Consider the following 19073-nt stretch of genomic DNA (forward strand, 5'->3'; position numbering starts at 1 on the left):
ACCTCAGGTCACACCTCCCGACAAACGGACGGAGGGACCAATCGGCACTTTCGGAAGGTATCAGCTCGGGTAATCACCCCTCCCTGGGCCTGGCCGTTACCAGGGGGTACGTACGTGTCCTACCTGTCTACGCGGGGCAGGGAATTATACGTTACCCCGTCACCGGCTACGCATGAAAATGCGTGGGTCGGCCTTCAGACAAGCACAGGGAGGAAGAAAGGGAAAGGAAAGAAGAGAGGTCTCAAACGCCGCAGCAGAGAAAAGGGTAAAGAGAAGAGGTACGGAAAAGAGAAGGACAAAGGAAGGATGAAGACATACAAGCAGAGAAGGCGAAGAATGCGTTACATTTATGAGCGTCCGTCTCCGGACGTAGGCACAAACCATACTCCCAGAGGGGGAGAAAGGGAAGGAAAGAGCCAGAAATGAGGGAAGGGGGGGCGAAGATGGGGGATAGGGAAGGATGCGGAAAAGGAAGGTATGCAGCCCGGAAAGGAAGGAGGGCCACATTAGCTCGGGGTCCCGTGCTCGCTACGCATGTATCCACAAAAGAGTTGTGGACCCCCCCGGGGGGCCCACCGATGGATTGGTAGAGGCGGACCAATTCCATGGCCTCCACGCTCTCCTGACCTCAACCCTCCTGACTTTCATTTATGGGGGCATTTGAAAGCTCTTGTCTACGCAACCCTGGTACCAAATGTAGAGACTCTTCGTGCTCGTATTGTGGATGGCTGTGATACAATACGCCATTCTCCAGGGCTGCATCAGCGCATCAGGGATTCCATGCGATGGAGGGTGGATGCATGTATCCTTGCTAACGGAGGACATTTTGAACATTTCCTGTAACAAAGTGTTTGAAGTCACGCTGGTACGTTCTGTTGCTGTGTGTTTTCATTCCATGATCAGTGTGATTTGAAGAGAAGTAATAAAATGAGCTCTAACATGGAAAGTAAGCGTTTCCGGACACATGCCCACATAACATAATTTCTTTCTTTGTGTGTGAGGAATGTTTCCTGGAAGTTTGGCCGTACCTTTTTGTAACACCCACAATTGTGGCCTGGTGGACTTGAATGGCCGCAATTGGTCTCCAAGTGCCAAACATAACCATTTCCTGTCAATGATCAGTTCAGTTGGACCTGAGGACCCAGTCCATTTCATGAACACACAGTCCACACCATTAGAGAGCCACCACCAGATTGCCACAGTGCCTTGTTCACAACTTAGGTCCCTGGCTCTTGCCAATTGAAATTGGGACTCATCTGACCAGGCCAGGGTTTTCCAGTCATCTAGGGTCCAAACGACATGGTCATGAGCACAGGAGAGGCACTGCAGGCAACATCGCGCTATCAGCAAAGGCACCTGTGTCAGCCATTTGCTGCCACAATCAATCAACGCGAAATTTTGCCAAGTCCTAATGGATACGTTGGTCGTACATACCACATTGATATCTTGCAGTTATTTCACGCACTACTGCTTGTCTGTTAGCAATGACAACTCTACGCAAACAATGCTGCTCTCGCTAGTTAAAAAGTTTGTTGGCCACGGTGTTGCCTGTGGTGAGAGGTAATGCCTGAAATTTGGTATACCTGGCACACTCTTGACACTGGATTTTGGAATATTAAATTCCCTAATAATTTCCAAAATGGGATGTCCCACACATCTAGCTCCAACAAACATTTTGTGAGTCTGAATACCTGTTGTGTGGCCATAACCGCATTGGAAACCTTTTCACATGAATCATCTGAGTTCAAATGACAGCCCTGCCAACACGCTCCTCTCTTTATACCTTGTGTATATTAGACTATCACCATCTGTGTATGTGCTTATCACCATCCCATGACTTTTGTCAACATAGTTTAATAGTTTATTATTTGTCTGTAAGGCACGTAGAAGTTTTAGTGAGCTCAGCCACACTAGTTCCAGATTGTGATAGCAGATGAATGGTAAGAAGTGTATGTTATTAAAACTCAACAAAATGGCCAAAACTGCTTTCTTCTGCACCACCTGTCTCCCCATGGGAGTTTATGTGCTCTGAAACCTCTCCTCGCAAACCTCTAACAACCGAGCTCACAAAAACTTTTACAGACTATATAGCTCGCCCATCTTTCTTATCCCCTACTTGGAATTCGCCAATACAATGTGGAAGCCTTCGTGTTGTTTTTAATTGCTGCCAACTTAGGCAATCTACTACTGTATGGCACGGCACTGCACTAGCCATTATGCTGTGGATAGCTTACTGTTCATCACTGAGTTGTGTGTTAGGCCACTTTAGAAAGGTGTTCACAAAATGTTGTTACTTCTGTGCATCACTTCCACTGCAGCAAGTGATTAGTATGAGCAATGTGAGTAGAGAGTGTTGCCAGCACAGCAGGAAATAATCTCACTGCACCATTCTTTAACTAGAGGTTCACCCAGTCATCTTCAGACCAATGATTAAGAACCTCCTCCTGGTGGTAAATCGCAGTTTGAGTAACACATCGATCACTGTTCACTCCCACAATGTATTCAAAAGTAATTAATATGAAAAGAGTTTTCATACTGCAGCAGTGAGCCTTGAGGATCATAGCAAAAGTAAAACCAGGAACTTCTTGCAAACCCTTATTCATTAGACACAATATTCACTTAGTTTATGCCATGTATATAGTAGAAACTATAATGCCAGTGAAAGAAGACACTAAAATCACAAAAAGAAATATGGATATTCACAATTATGAAACAAAGTGTAGAAAAGATTTTCATATGGTTAACAGAAGATTAACAGCGAAAAGCCCGTATGTCAAAGGAGCTGTTTTTAGTAACTTGTTACCAAATGAATTTAAGATATTGACAGGGGATACTTTTAAAAAGCCAGTCATGCAGTGGCTTACCCAAAAATGTCCTTTTAACTTGAATTTATCATGAATTAAAATGTAATAGAAATAATATAAACTAAAAAAATTGTAATTGTAAAAACTTTATACTTAGTTGAAAACGCACATGCATGTAAAATTACGTGTTGTGGGCAATAAATTGAATTGAACTGCACAACAAGAGTGAAAATTAGAGCACAATCTTACACCTCTTGTCCCTTAGTACTATCCTGGTCTTGAATGTATTAACAGCCACTTTGAAAAGGCTATGACTTTCTAAAATCATGCCCTGAAATGAGGTCCTTTTGTCTGACATTTTGCCTACCACGCCTAGAATAGCAGGGCCAGATGAAGAAAACGAACAAGAAGGTGTTGAGGTTCTGGAGGAATGCGGAATAGGATATCCTCACCCTACCAAGTTCCTTAGTGGTCATCTTGAAGAACGATATCCTCGCCCACGATAGCATCACCTACGAACAAATCCCTGGTATGGCAGTGGACACTCACAAGGCACCACCCTATGTCAACCCATTCATGGGCCATCTAGAGGAATCATTCCTATCCATCCAGAATCCCAAAACTCTCACCTGGTTCAGATTCAATGATGACATCTTCGTGATCTGGATCAAGGGTGAGGACACTTTATTCACATTTCTCAAGAATATGAACACAATCCTCCCCCATTCGTTTCACCTGGTCTTCCTCAACCTAAGGAGCCATCTTCCTCAAATACTGACCTGCATCTCAAAAGTGGCTACACACCGATCAACCATCAGCAATGCCTCCATTTTGACAGCTGATGTCCATCCCACACCATGAAGTTCCTTCCATACAGCCTAGTCATGCATGGTCATCATATCTGAAGTGATGAGCAGTCCCTCTCCAAATAAAGCAATGATCTCAAAATGAGGTCTTCACATACTGTAATTACACTGCTAACCTTGTACACAAACAAATCTCATATTCCTTCTCTCCTTTTCTGTTTTGTCGCCCCCTCCCTCTCCCTCCCATCCAACAGTCTGACTGCATCAAGCTGCCTACCCTTCACCGCTACATCCCTGCATACCCCCACAAGCAGCACCCATCCCTACCCAGTTACTGCTCCTGATAAAGACGAGTGTGTCACAGGCATATTTTTAGATCTTTCTAAGGACTTAGATACTGTAGACCACTAGATTCTATTAAATAAATTAGAAGCACTAGAAATAAGAGGGGTAGCTAATGACTGGTTTCGATCATACGTAGCAGATAGGGTACAAAGAGTAGACATGACACATACTCCACAAAGATCTAAACATTTAGTACACCACTTACCAGAATCAAAATACATTAATATAGGGGTTCCGCAATGTAGAATATTAGGACAAATACTATTCTTGATATACGTCAATGACTTTCCCAGTAGTGCTACTCATAGTGAAAAAATTTTCTTCACTGATGACAGCAATATTATAGTCACTGAGAAAACAAGAGAACTCCTTGCAGAGAAAGCAAATGAAACTCTCGAGGAAGTTTATGATTGATCAATAAGCAATAAAGTGACATTGAACATACAGAAAATTAATGCCATGAATTTCAGTCTGAAGAGGAAAATGACAATGTTAATTAAATGTAGATGGCACCTTTATAGACTGTGTAACAAATGCAAAATTTCTAGGAATGAATATTGATTCTCAGTTGAAGTGGTGTGAACATACAAAGGTACATGCGAACAGAACGTCATCAGCTTGTTATGCCCTTAGAATGCTATCATCAGTGTGTAACATGCAGTGTCTTTTAGTTACATACTACACTACTGGACATTAAAATTGCTACACCTTGAAGATGACGTGCTACAGACGCGTAATTTAACCGACTTGAAGAAGACGTTGAGATATGCAAATGGTTAGCTTTTCAGAGCCTTCACACAAGGTTGGCGCCGGTGGCGACACCTACAACGTGCTGACATGAGGAAAGTTTCCAACCGATTTCTCATACACAAACAACAGTTGACCGGTAATGCCTGGTGAAACGCTGTTGTTATGCCTCATGTAAGGGCGAGAAATGCGTACCACCATGTTTCCGACTTTGATAAAGGTCGGATTGTAGCCTATCGCGATTGCAGTTTATCGTATTGAGACATTGTTGCTCGTGTTAGTCAAGATCCAATGACTGTTAGGAGAATATGGAATCGGTGGGTTCAGGAGGGTTATACAGAACGCCATGCTGGATCCCAACGGCCTCGTATCACTAGCAGTCAAGATGACAGGCATCTTATCCGCATGGCTGTAACAGATCGTGCAGCCACATCTCGATCCCTGAGTCAAGAATGGGTTTGCAAGACAACAACCATCTGCATGACATTTGCAGCAGCATGGACTATCAGCTCGGAGACCATGGCTGCGGCTACCCTTGACGCTGCATCACCGACAGGAGCGTCTGCGATGGTGAACTCAATGATGAACCTGGGTGCACGAATGGCAAAACGTCATTTTTTTGGATGAATCCAGGTTCTGTTTACAGCATCATGATGGTCGCATGCGTGTTTGGCGACATTGTGGTGAACGCACATTGGAAGCATGTGTTCGTCATCGCCATACTGTCGTATCACCTGGCGTGATGGTATGAGGTGTCATTGGTTACACGTCTCGGTCACCTCTTGTTCGCATTGACGGCCCTTTGAACAGTGGACGTTACATTTCAGATGTGTTACGACCCATGGCTCTACCCTTCATTCAATCACTGCGAAACCCTACATTTCAGCAGGATAAAGCACGACTGCATGTTGCAGGTCCTGTACGTGCCTTTCTGGATACAGAAAATGTTCGACTGCTGCCCTGGCCAACACATTCTCCAGATCTCTCACCAATTGAAAATGTCTGGTCAATGATGGCCGAGCAACTGGCTCGTCACAATACGCCAGTCACTACTCTTGAAGAACTGTGGTATCGTGTTGAAGCTGCATGGGCAGCTGTACCTGTGCATGCCATCCAAGCTCTGTTAGACTCAATGTCCAGGCGTATCAAGGTCGTTATTACGGCCAGAGGTGGTTGTTCTGGGTACTGATTTCTCAGGATCTATGCACCCAAATTGTGTGAAAATGTAATCACATGGCAGTTCTAGTATAATATGTTTGTCCATTGAATACCTGTTTATCATCTGCATTTCTTCTTGGTGTAGCAATTTTAATGGCCAGTAGTGTATTCATATGTACACTCGATTCTTGTTTGGGGAACAAATGCACAAAATATGAACGTAACTTTAAAAGGATAATAACCAAAAATACTAGTCAAGCTCATTGCAAAGATCTATTCATAACAAAGGGGATTTTAACTGCTCCATGTGAATACATTTACCAGTCAGTTGTACACAGCAAAAATAACATTAGTAATTACTCCACAAACAGCTCTGTCCAAGACCATGCAACAAGAGCTAAATTCAACTTACATTTACCAAGAAACAATAAACCTAAAACTCTAAACAGCATTTTCTACCATGGAATAAAACTATACAATAAATTACCAAACGAGAATAAAGAAATTGCAAAAATATACTTATTTAAAAAGGCAGCTAAAAAGTACCTGTTATGCAATACATTTTATACATTGAAGGATTACTTAGATAAAACAGAGTAGGTGTGTGATAAAAAATGTTATACAAATAACAATAATTATGACTATAAAACATCCAACATTCCACATAACACCTTCACATTATGTTTTTTCCTTTCTAAAACTACTTACCCCCAAGCTATGCATAGCACAATACTAACACCTCTTCCTCTTTCTGAGCTCAACACCTCACTCATTATAGACAGATGCTGACTCTGCTTTTCAGGATAGCAAATGGGAAGTTGTGGTACAGAAAATGGCCCAGCGATCACCTGTGTGTGTGTGTGTGTGTGTGTGTGTGTGTGTGTGTGTGTGTGTGTGTGTGGGGGGGGGGGGGTGTAGTGAGTGAAGTGTTATGAAACAATGTGTGTATACCGTATTTACCCGAATCTAAGCTGCACCTGAAAAATGAGACTCAAAATCAAGGAAAAAAAATTTTCCCAAATCTCAGCCGCATCTGAAATTTGAGACTTGCAATTCAAGGGGAGAGAAAAGTTTTAGGCCGCATCTCCAAATCGAAACAAAGTTGGTCCATTGTAATAGAAGACACAATTTAGGTCGAATGAATTACGATACATCTACAGTAGTTTGGTTCGAGTCGTAACCTTAGCAGTTAAGCTTTACCAGGTAGCCATTGCTATGCGTCAGGCGCTCCGTCCGTATTTATACGGGTACCCTTCCTTTTTCACGTGCTTGGTCTGGTTTGAATTGATTGCTTATTTTTCTTTGATCTGAAAAGCGCCGTTTTCTTTGTTATAGGTGTTTACGTCACTCTAAGCTGAAAATGCATTACTGTACTGTGTCATACATTGTTTGTCGCATTCTGATAGTGCGTGTTTACGGCCTGTCGCCGCTCGCGGCATGGCTTGCTTTAGTACGCACTACCGCCGCTTACAATTAAAAAAATAAAAGAGAGAGGAATCGTCTCATTAGCGAGACAATGGCGATATACTGCTATTTGTTGTTGCTTACACTGCTGCTTTCTTTGATAATGATCAACAAGAACCAAATAATATACTGCGTATGATAGAAGATGTTCTGAACGAGATTTTAGCTAAATTTTTTCTCCGTTTGAAAATCTTTGCAGGCGCCTCTTTAGTACATTACATTCTGCGCAGAAATTAGAGTCATCTTAGATTTAAAGGTCTAGTCAATTGCTGTGCTTCATTTCTGACTGTATCAGTATTAGGCATAAGAATAATACGAATATAAACATGACATGATATGTATATTCTTCCGCGTTTGCTGTTGTCTCACTCTAGTTTCGTAGTTTATTAGGCAAACAGGATTTAAATGAGATGGCAGCAAACACGAAACAATACATGGCAAAATGTTTATATTCGTATTATTCTTAAGGTGAAGAGAATACTGCATGTGATTCACAATCCATAGAAGTTCCTATTAGCAACCATCACTTCTCACAGGTAGGAAAAAATTCAGAACGTAGAGTTGCCCATATTGACAAACATCCCAAACAGTCTTGCCAGTCGGATTTTCGTAGTACATTGAAATCATGGAGGTCCATGATTGAAATGCTGCTACATTCGAAGGTGAACAATACGGAATTTGTATTTACTTCGTTGGATAATGTATGAAAATGCAGTGGTCGAAACTCGGGGCGGAGAAAAAAATCTCTCTTCCACCCTTTTTTTTTAATTTATTTACTGAGGCAGAGGATTTGGTGCCAGTATTTATCTTTGTGCCTACAAAGCATGCCTGTGTAGCGCTACATATATTCGACGGCAGAAGTTAGTTGTGGCGGCACCCACCAAAATTTTTCAGAACTTCCGCTTGCTTTGCACTCGATTCTAAGCCGCAGGCGGTTTTTTGGATTACAAAAACCGGAAAAAAAGTGCGGCTTAGATTCGAGTAAATACAGTAGTGTGTGCAGTGACTAATAGTGCGATATGAGTAACAGTGTGGCATTACATTATTTTAATAAGTTATTTGTAAAAAAAAGTGTTGTATACCAAGAGTAAATCTAATGATTATCACTAACTAGAAGTCTGCAAATGTACACTGTCCTCCATAAGCTTGGAAACACCATACTGCATATTACAATAGAGTAAGGTGAAAGTAATCTGTGAGTTATTGGTTAGAATACGGAATAGCAAGCTCAAATAACAGTTAATAATGACACATACAGTATTGTACACTTCGTTATTGTACACATACATACATATTGGAACATACTAGTATTGCTCCATATTACGTAAACTGACATTGTCTGTCCAAGCAGTTCTATTAAACACGCCAGGTGGCACGAGTTGACTGCATGGCTATGTAGAGGTATGATGTTTACATTTCTGTTCACTTGTTGTTGCGTTTGCATAAAGATATAACATGCCAAGAAAGTAATTAAAAATGGCCCCAAAGTGCCAGACTGCTTATGAATCACGGGTAATGATAATCACTTTGCACCCAGAAGGCAATAGTGTCCGACAAATAGCAAATAAACTGATGATTTCCATCAGTGGAGTTGTCAAAAACATACACCGGCATCGAGAAACAGGCTCCTATGGAGATCGTCCTTGCTCAGGAGCACCCAAGAAAATATCAGAATGCCAGGAAAAGTATTTGGTAGTGACCAGTAAACATAACAGATTAAAAACTGTCCGTGAATTGACTGCTGAACTAAACGCAATGAGGGATACACTGGTGAGAGTCAACAGTGAGACGACGTCTGGCAGACAACAACCTCCGAGGTTATGTAGCAACAAAGAAACCCTTGTTGTGCCCTGTCGACAAGAAGAAAAGGCTTCAGTGGGCTAAGAGACACCAACATTGGATAGCAAGGGATTGGGAAAGAGTCTTATTCACCGATGAATCCAAGTTCAAAATATTCAGAAGTAAACGCCGTCAATTTGTACACCGTTTGCCCCATCAACACTTGAATCCTCAGTGTGTAATTCCAACTGTAAAACACGGAGGGGGTTCTGTGACAGTACGGGGATCCTTTGGAGGGAATAAAGTTGGAGATTTGGTGAAAATAGATGGAAAACTGAACCAAAAGGATTATCATGCCATTCTCCAGTGACATGCTAAGACTTCTGGTTTGCTTCTGATTTGGAAAGGGTTTGTCTTGCAGCAAGACAATGACCCGAAACATATGTCTCGCTTGTGTCAGAACTATGTGAAGTCTCTAGAGGTTCGTAAAATATTGGAAAACATGGAATGGCCACCCCAATCCCCTGATTGTAACCCAATCGAGCTGCTATGGGATGAATTGGACAGGAGGATCCGAAAATGGGTTTTCATGAGTGGGTCACAGTTGTGAGAGGCCCTGCAGCAATAATGGAGATTAATTCCAACTGAAACCTTGGCAAAACTGACACAGCGCATGCCAAGAGTGTGCAAGGCAGTGATGAAACCAAAGGGTGGCTATTTTGAGGAATCTAAAATTTAATTGTTGCATCGTCCTGTGTATTATTTGAGCTTAATAAACATTTGGAAAACAACAAAATGCACTTTTATACTGTATTTCCTTTCCACTGTCTATAATTACTCAAAACTTATGGAGGATAGTGAATGTGTATATGAATTAGCTTATTTTAAATTGGTCTAAGATTGTAAATATTTTGACATGTCCTATATCCTTGTAAATACTACTTATCAACCACCCTTTGACATTACATGCTGTAGAATCCTGCATGGTGTTGTGTACAGCCCTATATAATGTACTCATGGCTTTACTTCTATCTATTTTGTGTGGTTGTGGTGAAATGTTACTCCCTTTCACATCAACTACTTCAACGATCATTGCATCCTTCTTGAGGCAATTTTAATGGCCAGAAGTCTATTTTGCTGTTTCAGTGTGCTGCACATCTTAAATGAAACATATAACTATCTTGGGACTGGAATGTTGTACATTACTACTTGTAATTAATGTTTTAGCCCACCATAGTTTATAACCTTGAAGTATAATGTAAGGTAATTCAAATTAAAATCCTATTTTCAAGCATAAATGTGCATGCTTCTTAATAAATTGAGATGAAATGTGTATGGGAAAATATAATCTACTTTTATTCAGCTGCACTTAGACATAACCTCAATATCACAAACATAATACAGCTACCAACTGAGGAATGACAAGTAAACAACAGTTAATGTTTTAATTGAGTTTCTGTACATCATAATTTAATAGTCATAGATAATTCAATTTTAATTTTAATTTGATTATTACATTTGGATCTTGCTGTCAAAGATACAAATCCAATGAAACTATGCCTATAAATCTGTTACAAAAATAAAAAAAAACCATTCTTGTAAAGTATGAATTGTTGGTCAGTTTCTTTCTCAGTAATATAAACAAATAATTACCTGGCTATGCAGACGTGAACAAGTTTCAGTAAGTTCTTTCATTGTGTCTGCATCTGCTCCTTTACTGCTCCCACTAGGTTCATTCTTAGGCGATGGCTGGAGATTAACCACCTGTTAAAAACAAAGTCTGTTTTACAATATTTCATTTTACTGTGTTCCACAAGTTGTTTATTAGAATATATTTACTTTCCAAGCAGACGAAGTTAAATGAATCCTTTTGCAGCTTTATTGTAAATAAACATTTATCTTTGACAATTTCTTTTTTATTTTACTTAGGATAAATCTCTCTCTCTCTCTCTCTCTCTCTCTCTCTCTAAAATGACACAGCTCTAGAAACTGCTCATGGTATTGTCTGCAAGCTGTATTGAATGTAATAACCTGCAGAAACAAAGGATATTTTTTATGCTAACTAGTGTAACAGGATCTACATTAGATCTGTTTGACATACACTCACAAAACCAACACTAGCAGAATTGTACTACTTTCTACAATTTGTTACAAAGGACACAAAGCTTAGGTTGTTATAAAAAAACTCACATGTTGCTTAACCTTACTGAAGTGACCTCTTTAGTTCTCCACTTATTACACAAAGTCAGGGTCGTAAAATGGTGTCTGTTCATTGAATTTGGACCTTGATGGATCCTAAATGTGCCTATTAGATATCCAGACACAAATGTGGACAAAGAAGACCATTTAACACTTCCAAGTTTTCAAAGTACATACAAAATCTAAAAAGGAAAGAAATCCAGTGACCTAATCAGATGCATACAAATACGCTGTTAACTGATCATTTCAGTTGACTCTGGGAGATTTGATCAAAATTTCCAGTAGAAATGAAAGATGTTGACATTGTTAACCAAATCTTCACAATGCAGTCCATTGTATGGACAACAGTAAACATTTTGCTTGAAATTACAACCAGAACATTGTGAAATAAAAATCTTGAGGTACAAAATTATGCCTTTTTTGACTATCCAAATTGATGGATTATACTGTAACAATGGAAAGTCCAGGATGGAATAACAATATTGAATAGATCCTACTCAACACACAGAGGTGGTGTTGAATCAACAACAGGCACAATGAAAAAGAACACTAGAAACATATTTAGCTTTTGGATAAAGATCTTCTTCAGAAGCAGAACTCTCATGCATTCACACAACAGCAACAGCAACAACAATTACCACTCCCCCCCCCCCCCCCACCACCCACCCACCCACCCACACACACACACACACACACACACACACACACACACACACACACACACACACACACACACACACAAGTCTACTAAGACCCAATTGCGACTACATCTGACGTCAGCAACGGTCTAGTTGGGGCGGGTAGTGAGGTGGCAGCATGTAGGGAGGGGGAGGGAGAGCAGGGTAGGGATGGGAGAAGATGTTGGTGCTGCTGTGCAGGTGTGGAGGGGCATGGTAGTGACAGAACAGGACTGCTACCTGCAGCGGTGGTAGGCTGTGCTGGGGGAGGAGGAAAACTGAAGAGAGGGGAGAAATACCGAAGGTAAAAGGTCTTGTAGGTGTGTAGGTGGGATAGATGGCAGGTCAGTATTGGAGTGGGTGCAAGAAAGGAGATAGGCAGGTGGAGGATAGGGATTAGTGAATGTTGAGCCCAGCGGAGTTAAGGGAAGAGCCCAGCGGAGTTAAGGGAACGAAGGATATGTAGTGTTCCCACTTGCGTAATTCAGGAATGCTAGTGTTGGTGGGAAGAATCAAAATGGCAAAGGCTTGAAAGCAGTCAATGAACTGAAACACATCTTGTTGGGCAGCATGTCGAACAACTGGGTAGGTCGGCTGTGTCTTGGCCATTCTTGCAGACGGACAGTCTGTTAGTTGTCATTCACATGTGGAATGCAGCAGTGTTTAAAGCTGCCTTAATGATGCACTGTCAGTGCAACTGAGAGCTAAGCTGGCAGTAGCATTTGTTCAGTTATGGTCAACCATACCAGACAGGTCTCAGCTGAGGAGCCAGGCAAAGTGTTGCATATCAGTCTCTCTTCAAATACCTTTCCCATAATAACCCATCTCTATACCAACAGGAGCTAACAGGTGGACTGAGCAACTCAGATTATCAAAATTACCCTTTTTCCCTGTTCCCCCTTGATTAAGGTATGGTAACCCTAGCAGAAAACTCCCTTGTCATCTACATTAGAGGTTGTCTGAAGGGCTGGTATCAAAAAATTCTACGTTACTCAGAACAGAAGCCAACAAATTATGTGATGACAAAGGAAACCATAAAGGCTAAATGATTTGGAATCTAAGATATACAGGATGTTTCAAACCCACTATTACAGACTTCTAGTAGTTGTAGAGGGGACATAGTAGATAAATATTTGATAAAGAATCCATGTTCAGAAATGTGCTTATATATATGAAATAATTTTGAAGATCTAATCACTTTCAAATCTCCCACTTCACAGTAGGTACGGAGCACTATATACTCTGCAAAAGGCCATGACATGGGCAATATTTCAAGTACTCTTTGATGGTTCTCTTCTACATGGTGAAGGACATCATCTTCAAACGCGAGAGTGTGGTGCATCTATAGAGTGCCACAATCAACTCTCCTAGTTGTGAACATACTGCTTTCTCACATCTATTGTTGTAGTTAGGCGAAAATGATATGTTGTTTCATAATTACGAAAGTGACTGACGACGCCTGTATCTCAGTTTGTGCATGTGTCGTGACATGGGAGATATGAAAATGATCCAATCCTCAAACTCATTTTATACCCAAACGGTAAATTCCAGACATGGGTTCCCTACCAAAACTTTATCTACTATGTCCCCTCTAGAATCATTGGAAGCTTGTAATAGAAATTGTGAAATGCCCTGTATAGAAAGCAGGTATTTTGAATCTAAGAGCTGTAAAAAAACAAGAAGGAAGAACTTGTTGGGAAGCTGTTTAGAAAGGAAACTGATATTACACTAATACTGAAGACAAAAAAGAAAATGAAAGGAACTAACGAAACACAAAAATAAACAATGTTTGACAGTGGAGCTGCCTAGTTAGAAAGAGCTGTTTCTATAGTGACAACATTAGCAGAGAGAAAATGGAAAAATAAAATGTTTTTAAGTTTCACCAATCTAAGTGAACGTTCTAAGCAGTTCCAGGAGGATCTTCATTCAGTTATGGATAAAATTTGTAAGAATAATTTCCTTATTGCGTTGGAGATCTTGGTGCTCTTGCAGGAAACATGCCAATTCTCAAACTAATAAAAAATAAAAGTGGACACACATTAAATGAAAAGCATTAATCATCGAGAGAAAGGATATTCACAAGTTTATGACAAGAGGACAATGTTTGACTGTGTGATAGAAAGTAAAAAATTAAACCTACGTGTAGTAGACACCAGGGTACATAGAGGTAGTATTGTTTACATAGATCAGTCCCCAGTAGTTTCTAAAATGAGAATTTTTGCTGAAAGCAGTACAATGCTATATAAAATTATACAAAATGAATGAAAAATTTACAAGATATATTTACAACAAGTCAAAGTGATAAGATATCTGTATTAAAGCCAACTACAATTGTTGTAGAAATTGCTTGAAAATCCAATAAGTGGCGATATTAGCAAAGAATGGAAAATCGTAACATTGACAATACTAAAAGAAAATTCTGTCTAAAGCGCTACTAAACGGAGCAGAATCTCAGCTGGATTCAAAACTAGGCGAATACCAAGGTGGCTTCAGTAAAGGTCGATCATGCGTAGAAGAAAGCCTTAACTTGAAAAACTCGATGAAATATTTGCATAGTACTTCAAACAAAAGTTATGTCATCATGTTTGTTCACTTTAAAAAAGCATATAACAGTATAGACGAGAATCCCTTTTTGAAGTGTTAGCAGAATTTGGACTAGATCAAAAGACAACAAACATCATAAAAGAAACACTCACGGAGACCAAATCCAAAGTGAAATTTATGGGAGAATTGAACATAAAATTTGAAATAGACACAGGAGTACGACAAGGGGATGGACTGTCCCCAGTACTCTTCAACTGTGTTCTTGAAAAAGTTGTTCAAGAATGGAGAAAAGCAGGTGCACCAGCACACAGATTGGGACCAAATCATAAGGGCACAGAATTAGACTGTTCAGCATTTGGTGACGACATGGGACTGATGGCCCAAGACATTAACAATGCACAGAAACAGCTAGAATTATTACACGAGCAGGCAGCAAAAATAGGATTACAAATTTCATTTGAAAAAAAAAAAAAAAAAAAAAAAAAAAAAAAAAATATGACTGACATCAAAGATGCACCTTCTGATCTCAAAATTGGTAATAACTACACCTCTTGAGTAAAATAATTTAAATATTTAGGTGAATGGATTGCAGAAAATTGTAATGAAAAGAAATCTGTCAGATCAAGAGCCTAGAAAATGGAGATGGCGTTTCAGTTAACAAAAATAATTTACAACAAAAAGTCTCTCTCGTGGAACTGCAAAATACAACACTACACAACAGTAATTAAACCAGAAGCTCTCTACATATCTGAGACACTACATCTTCAACACAGAACACTAAAAGGGGAATTAGAAGTGAAAGAATGTAAAATAATGAGGAAAATCCTAGGTTTAAGAACTCAAGATGGTGTGCATTATCCAAAACCCAATGCGGAAATTTATAAAAATATCTCCAAAATAACAGACACAATGCGCATGAGAAGAATCCAATTCATGGACATTTAGAAAGAATGGACTAAAACAAGTTAATGCACAAAACCCATACATTTTTAAAGAACAAAACTACAAGACCAAACTGGCACAAGTGCACAGAAAAAGACCTGAGAGAATTAGGGTCTCCAAATCTACATGACAGAAATGAAATCAGAAAAATCACAAACACACAGGATATTGAGGAAGAAGAGAGAAAAACTAATGAACATATGTGGTCTACGCAATGAATGCTAGCCCATTCGCTGCTTATGAAGGAATAGTGGGCGAAAAGGAAGGCCAACGAATGGTGATTACGCTTGGTCCTAAGTGATCCATCCGTAAAGAAGAAGAAGAGGAAAGAAGAAATGGAAATTCCAGAAAAAATTCAAACAGAACGATATATATATAAAAGGAGCATAGCGTCGTCCACAGGCACACACAAAAGAGAATGAAGACTTGTTAGCTTCTGGAACAAATCCTTTGACATGCTAGAGTAAAACATGTGTGCGCACGCGCACACACACACACACACACACACACACATACATACACACACACACACACACGTACCCCTACAATATGCTGGCTGAACACACAATACTTGGATTGCAGTTTAGCAGGTGGATTAGCGAGGACGGAGGGAGGGGGAGGTACAGGGAGAAACAGGTGGGAAACAGAGCTCAGGTGTGTTGGCTAGGAATGTGGGAGGGAGACGAGGCAGATGCCTGGGTAGGCATATGATACACGGGCTGGTGAGGTGCAGTGCATTATGAAAATGATGTGGAGGCATGGTGTGGAGCTTATAATCTAATGAAATATCTCTACAAAGGTGAATGGAAAACTGCCAACAGACATGTAACTGTAGAAAAATCAAGGTTAAAACACTATAAAGAATTTGTACAATTTTAATAATAGAACTAGGGAGGTTGGAGTCAGTTTTAAAATCTTTCAAAAATATGAAAGTTCCAGAATTATACAAAATAAACTTGGGAATAGTCAAATATAGTGGAATAATTCTAAAATGTAGGTATTTACATCTATTTAACTATGTTGGAAATACAGTCATACCAAAGGAGTTATGGAAAGCAAAGGTAATCATCATTCAATAAGGGAGATATAGTGTTCATCTGATTATGAGACGAGATTTTTTTCCCAAATTCATATTTGAAAAATACTGGGTCATCTTAGATTTGCTGATTTAACTATTGATGCTGAAGTAAAAATTTTTATTTTTTGTAGTTAGGTTAGGTTAGGTGTCATCTTACATTTACAGATGAAGCTTTGGCAATTGAGGTCACACGCAGATTTATTTTGAAGACTATGGAAAGGTAACAGCTTGGCTGAGAACTAGGACAAGTGCGGAAAGTGGAGCGGTGAGTGAGCAACAAAATTTTATTGTGCTGCCAACCATGGAAATGTATACCACATACCTTGACTAATTATGAACACAATGTCCATGTTTAAATGGCAGTATTCCTGAATTGGTTTATAGTCAGAATTGAACTGACTTTAAAATTGGACAAATACTCAACAATAGTACACATTTCTGCAGGAGACAGTAAATTCTAGATAGGGGGGCAGTGGCATAATTATGAGTTTTTTTGCAGGAATGTTGTCAATGCTCACCACAAGGTTTGATGCAAACGATAGGGGATGTGTTAGCTTCTGTTTCTACACAGGCAATGCAAGACCAGAGGGCAGATGACATATATCTGGAAGCAAGAGACAAAGGAATATTGTCACATTCTCACATGATATGGATACGAAATCTGTTATGTGCTTGGAAATATCGGCTGTGTTCTCAGGTTCCACTGTAATCACAACCTTGGAAATTGCAACATGTTCTGAAGAAACAGCCAAATATTTCTGATAACCAACATTAAATTTCACTGCTACTCGAATACAGAAATACATTGCCTCTTTCCTCATCTCTCATTCGTTAGTGAAACTATCATCCAAGATGATGATGATGATGATGATGATTATGAAAAATAGTGATACCACAGACAAATGGCTTAAATAGAAAGCAAAAACGGAAGTGAAAATTAAACAAATGTAAACTATTTTTTTGTTTATTTTATTTTATTTTTTTTGCTCCTTTTATCAGAATGTAGACCATCAACAAGATACATAAGTTATAAGGTATAATGTTAACTTTCTTATGCAGATACTTGACATCAATAAAACAGTTTGCAATTTTGATTAGTCAGAATATGTTAAAATAAAATTTTCACAACAAGCCTCTTAAAAATGAGGAGAGTAAATTTTATGTTCAGCGTATACTCGGATAAATGCAGTAATTATCGAGGAAAAACTTTTTTTAAACTCGTGTAAAATATATGTGAAAATAATATATAACAGGCTCAATATGATAGCACATGCTCTTTTACTGGAAGAACAATGTAGAGTTAGAAAAGGTAGATTCTGTGTAGATGATGTATTTAGACTCAAACAGGTATTGTAGTAAAGACGAGAGCTTAACCTGAGAACGTACATTTCCTTTGTTGATTATGAAATGGCTTTTGATTAAGTAAATATGGAAGGGCTGTGGAGCATAATGCAAAAGAAAGGATGTTCAAAACATTAGATTTGTGTAATACGGAATTTATATAAATGTCAAAAATTGTGTTAGATCTGGGATACATAACTAACAGAAGAAATTTTCATTAACTGATGCGCGTGGCGCAGTTGTAACTTCTCACCAATTCTCTTCGACATATACACGGATGAAGCAGTTAGAAAATGGAAAGAAAATGTTCATCGTAGAAAAGAAGTGTATAATATATGCATAATCACAACGCTATTTATGGATGTTCGAGTAATTCTACAGGAATATGAAAACAAATTTCAAAACTAATTTTGTTTTTAAATTTTGCACATAGCTACAAAGAAACCAAAAGTCGTGTCATGGGTAGGGAAATATAAAAGCTTAGGCTGGAGTCATCAGATGAAACAGATAGCAGATCCCCACAGAAATTCTATTCCACACACTCATCATCACAATATAAAATGGACTCAGTTAAAATGTGGTGTACAGTAATTTGCATGCTACAAGCATCACAGAGTGGGGGGAGGTTCTCTTTCCAGTGTATAATGCCATATATTAGGGGACTGTGCACATTTTAGAGACAGCACAGAGATGATTCAACCCACCACAGTGACTGGCAAGCCACAGCCAGGTAGTTGGCTTCAAGTGCAGCTTATTGTCCCTCACTGCCATACACTCCTCCTCCCACAACTGTGTGGATCTCTGACTCCCCAGTGAAATGATAACCTGTAGACGAAGGCACAATGTGTAATGACAAGATGTTCCCTGCAGGCCCCTTTGGCGGCTCTGTCTGTTTGTTTATTCTTCCAAAGTACCATGTGTTCTGGTGCCCAGACGAGGGAAGCAGGTATTATTCTGCTGAACACCACCTGCTTCCCATGTCACTATAGGACATAAAGTTGGTTATAGATTAATTGGACCATTTTCTCTGCTGGTTACATGTTGTTGTTGTTGTGGTCTTCAGTCCTGAGACTGGTTTGATGCAGCTCTCCATGCTACTCTATCCTGTGCAAGCTTCTTCATCTCCCAGTACCTACTGCAACCTACATCCTTCTGAATCTGCTTAGTGTATTCATCTCTTGGTCTCCCT

General features: G+C 39.6%; 1 protein-coding gene across 2 annotated transcripts in view; it reads right to left on the reverse strand.

Annotated features, from left to right (window-relative positions):
• The window catches only part of LOC126094879 (uncharacterized), a 214891-nt gene that overhangs the window by 25598 nt on the left and 170220 nt on the right, over positions 1-19073 (reverse strand). For both annotated transcript variants that reach the window (XM_049909512.1, XM_049909511.1), the window contains one exon: positions 10757-10867. In XM_049909512.1, the coding sequence (XP_049765469.1) occupies positions 10757-10867 (111 nt within the window). The remainder of the gene's footprint in view (positions 1-10756; positions 10868-19073) is intronic.

This window comes from Schistocerca cancellata, chromosome 8 (assembly GCF_023864275.1).
Source record: "Schistocerca cancellata isolate TAMUIC-IGC-003103 chromosome 8, iqSchCanc2.1, whole genome shotgun sequence".
Lineage (NCBI taxonomy): Eukaryota > Metazoa > Arthropoda > Insecta > Orthoptera > Acrididae > Schistocerca > Schistocerca cancellata.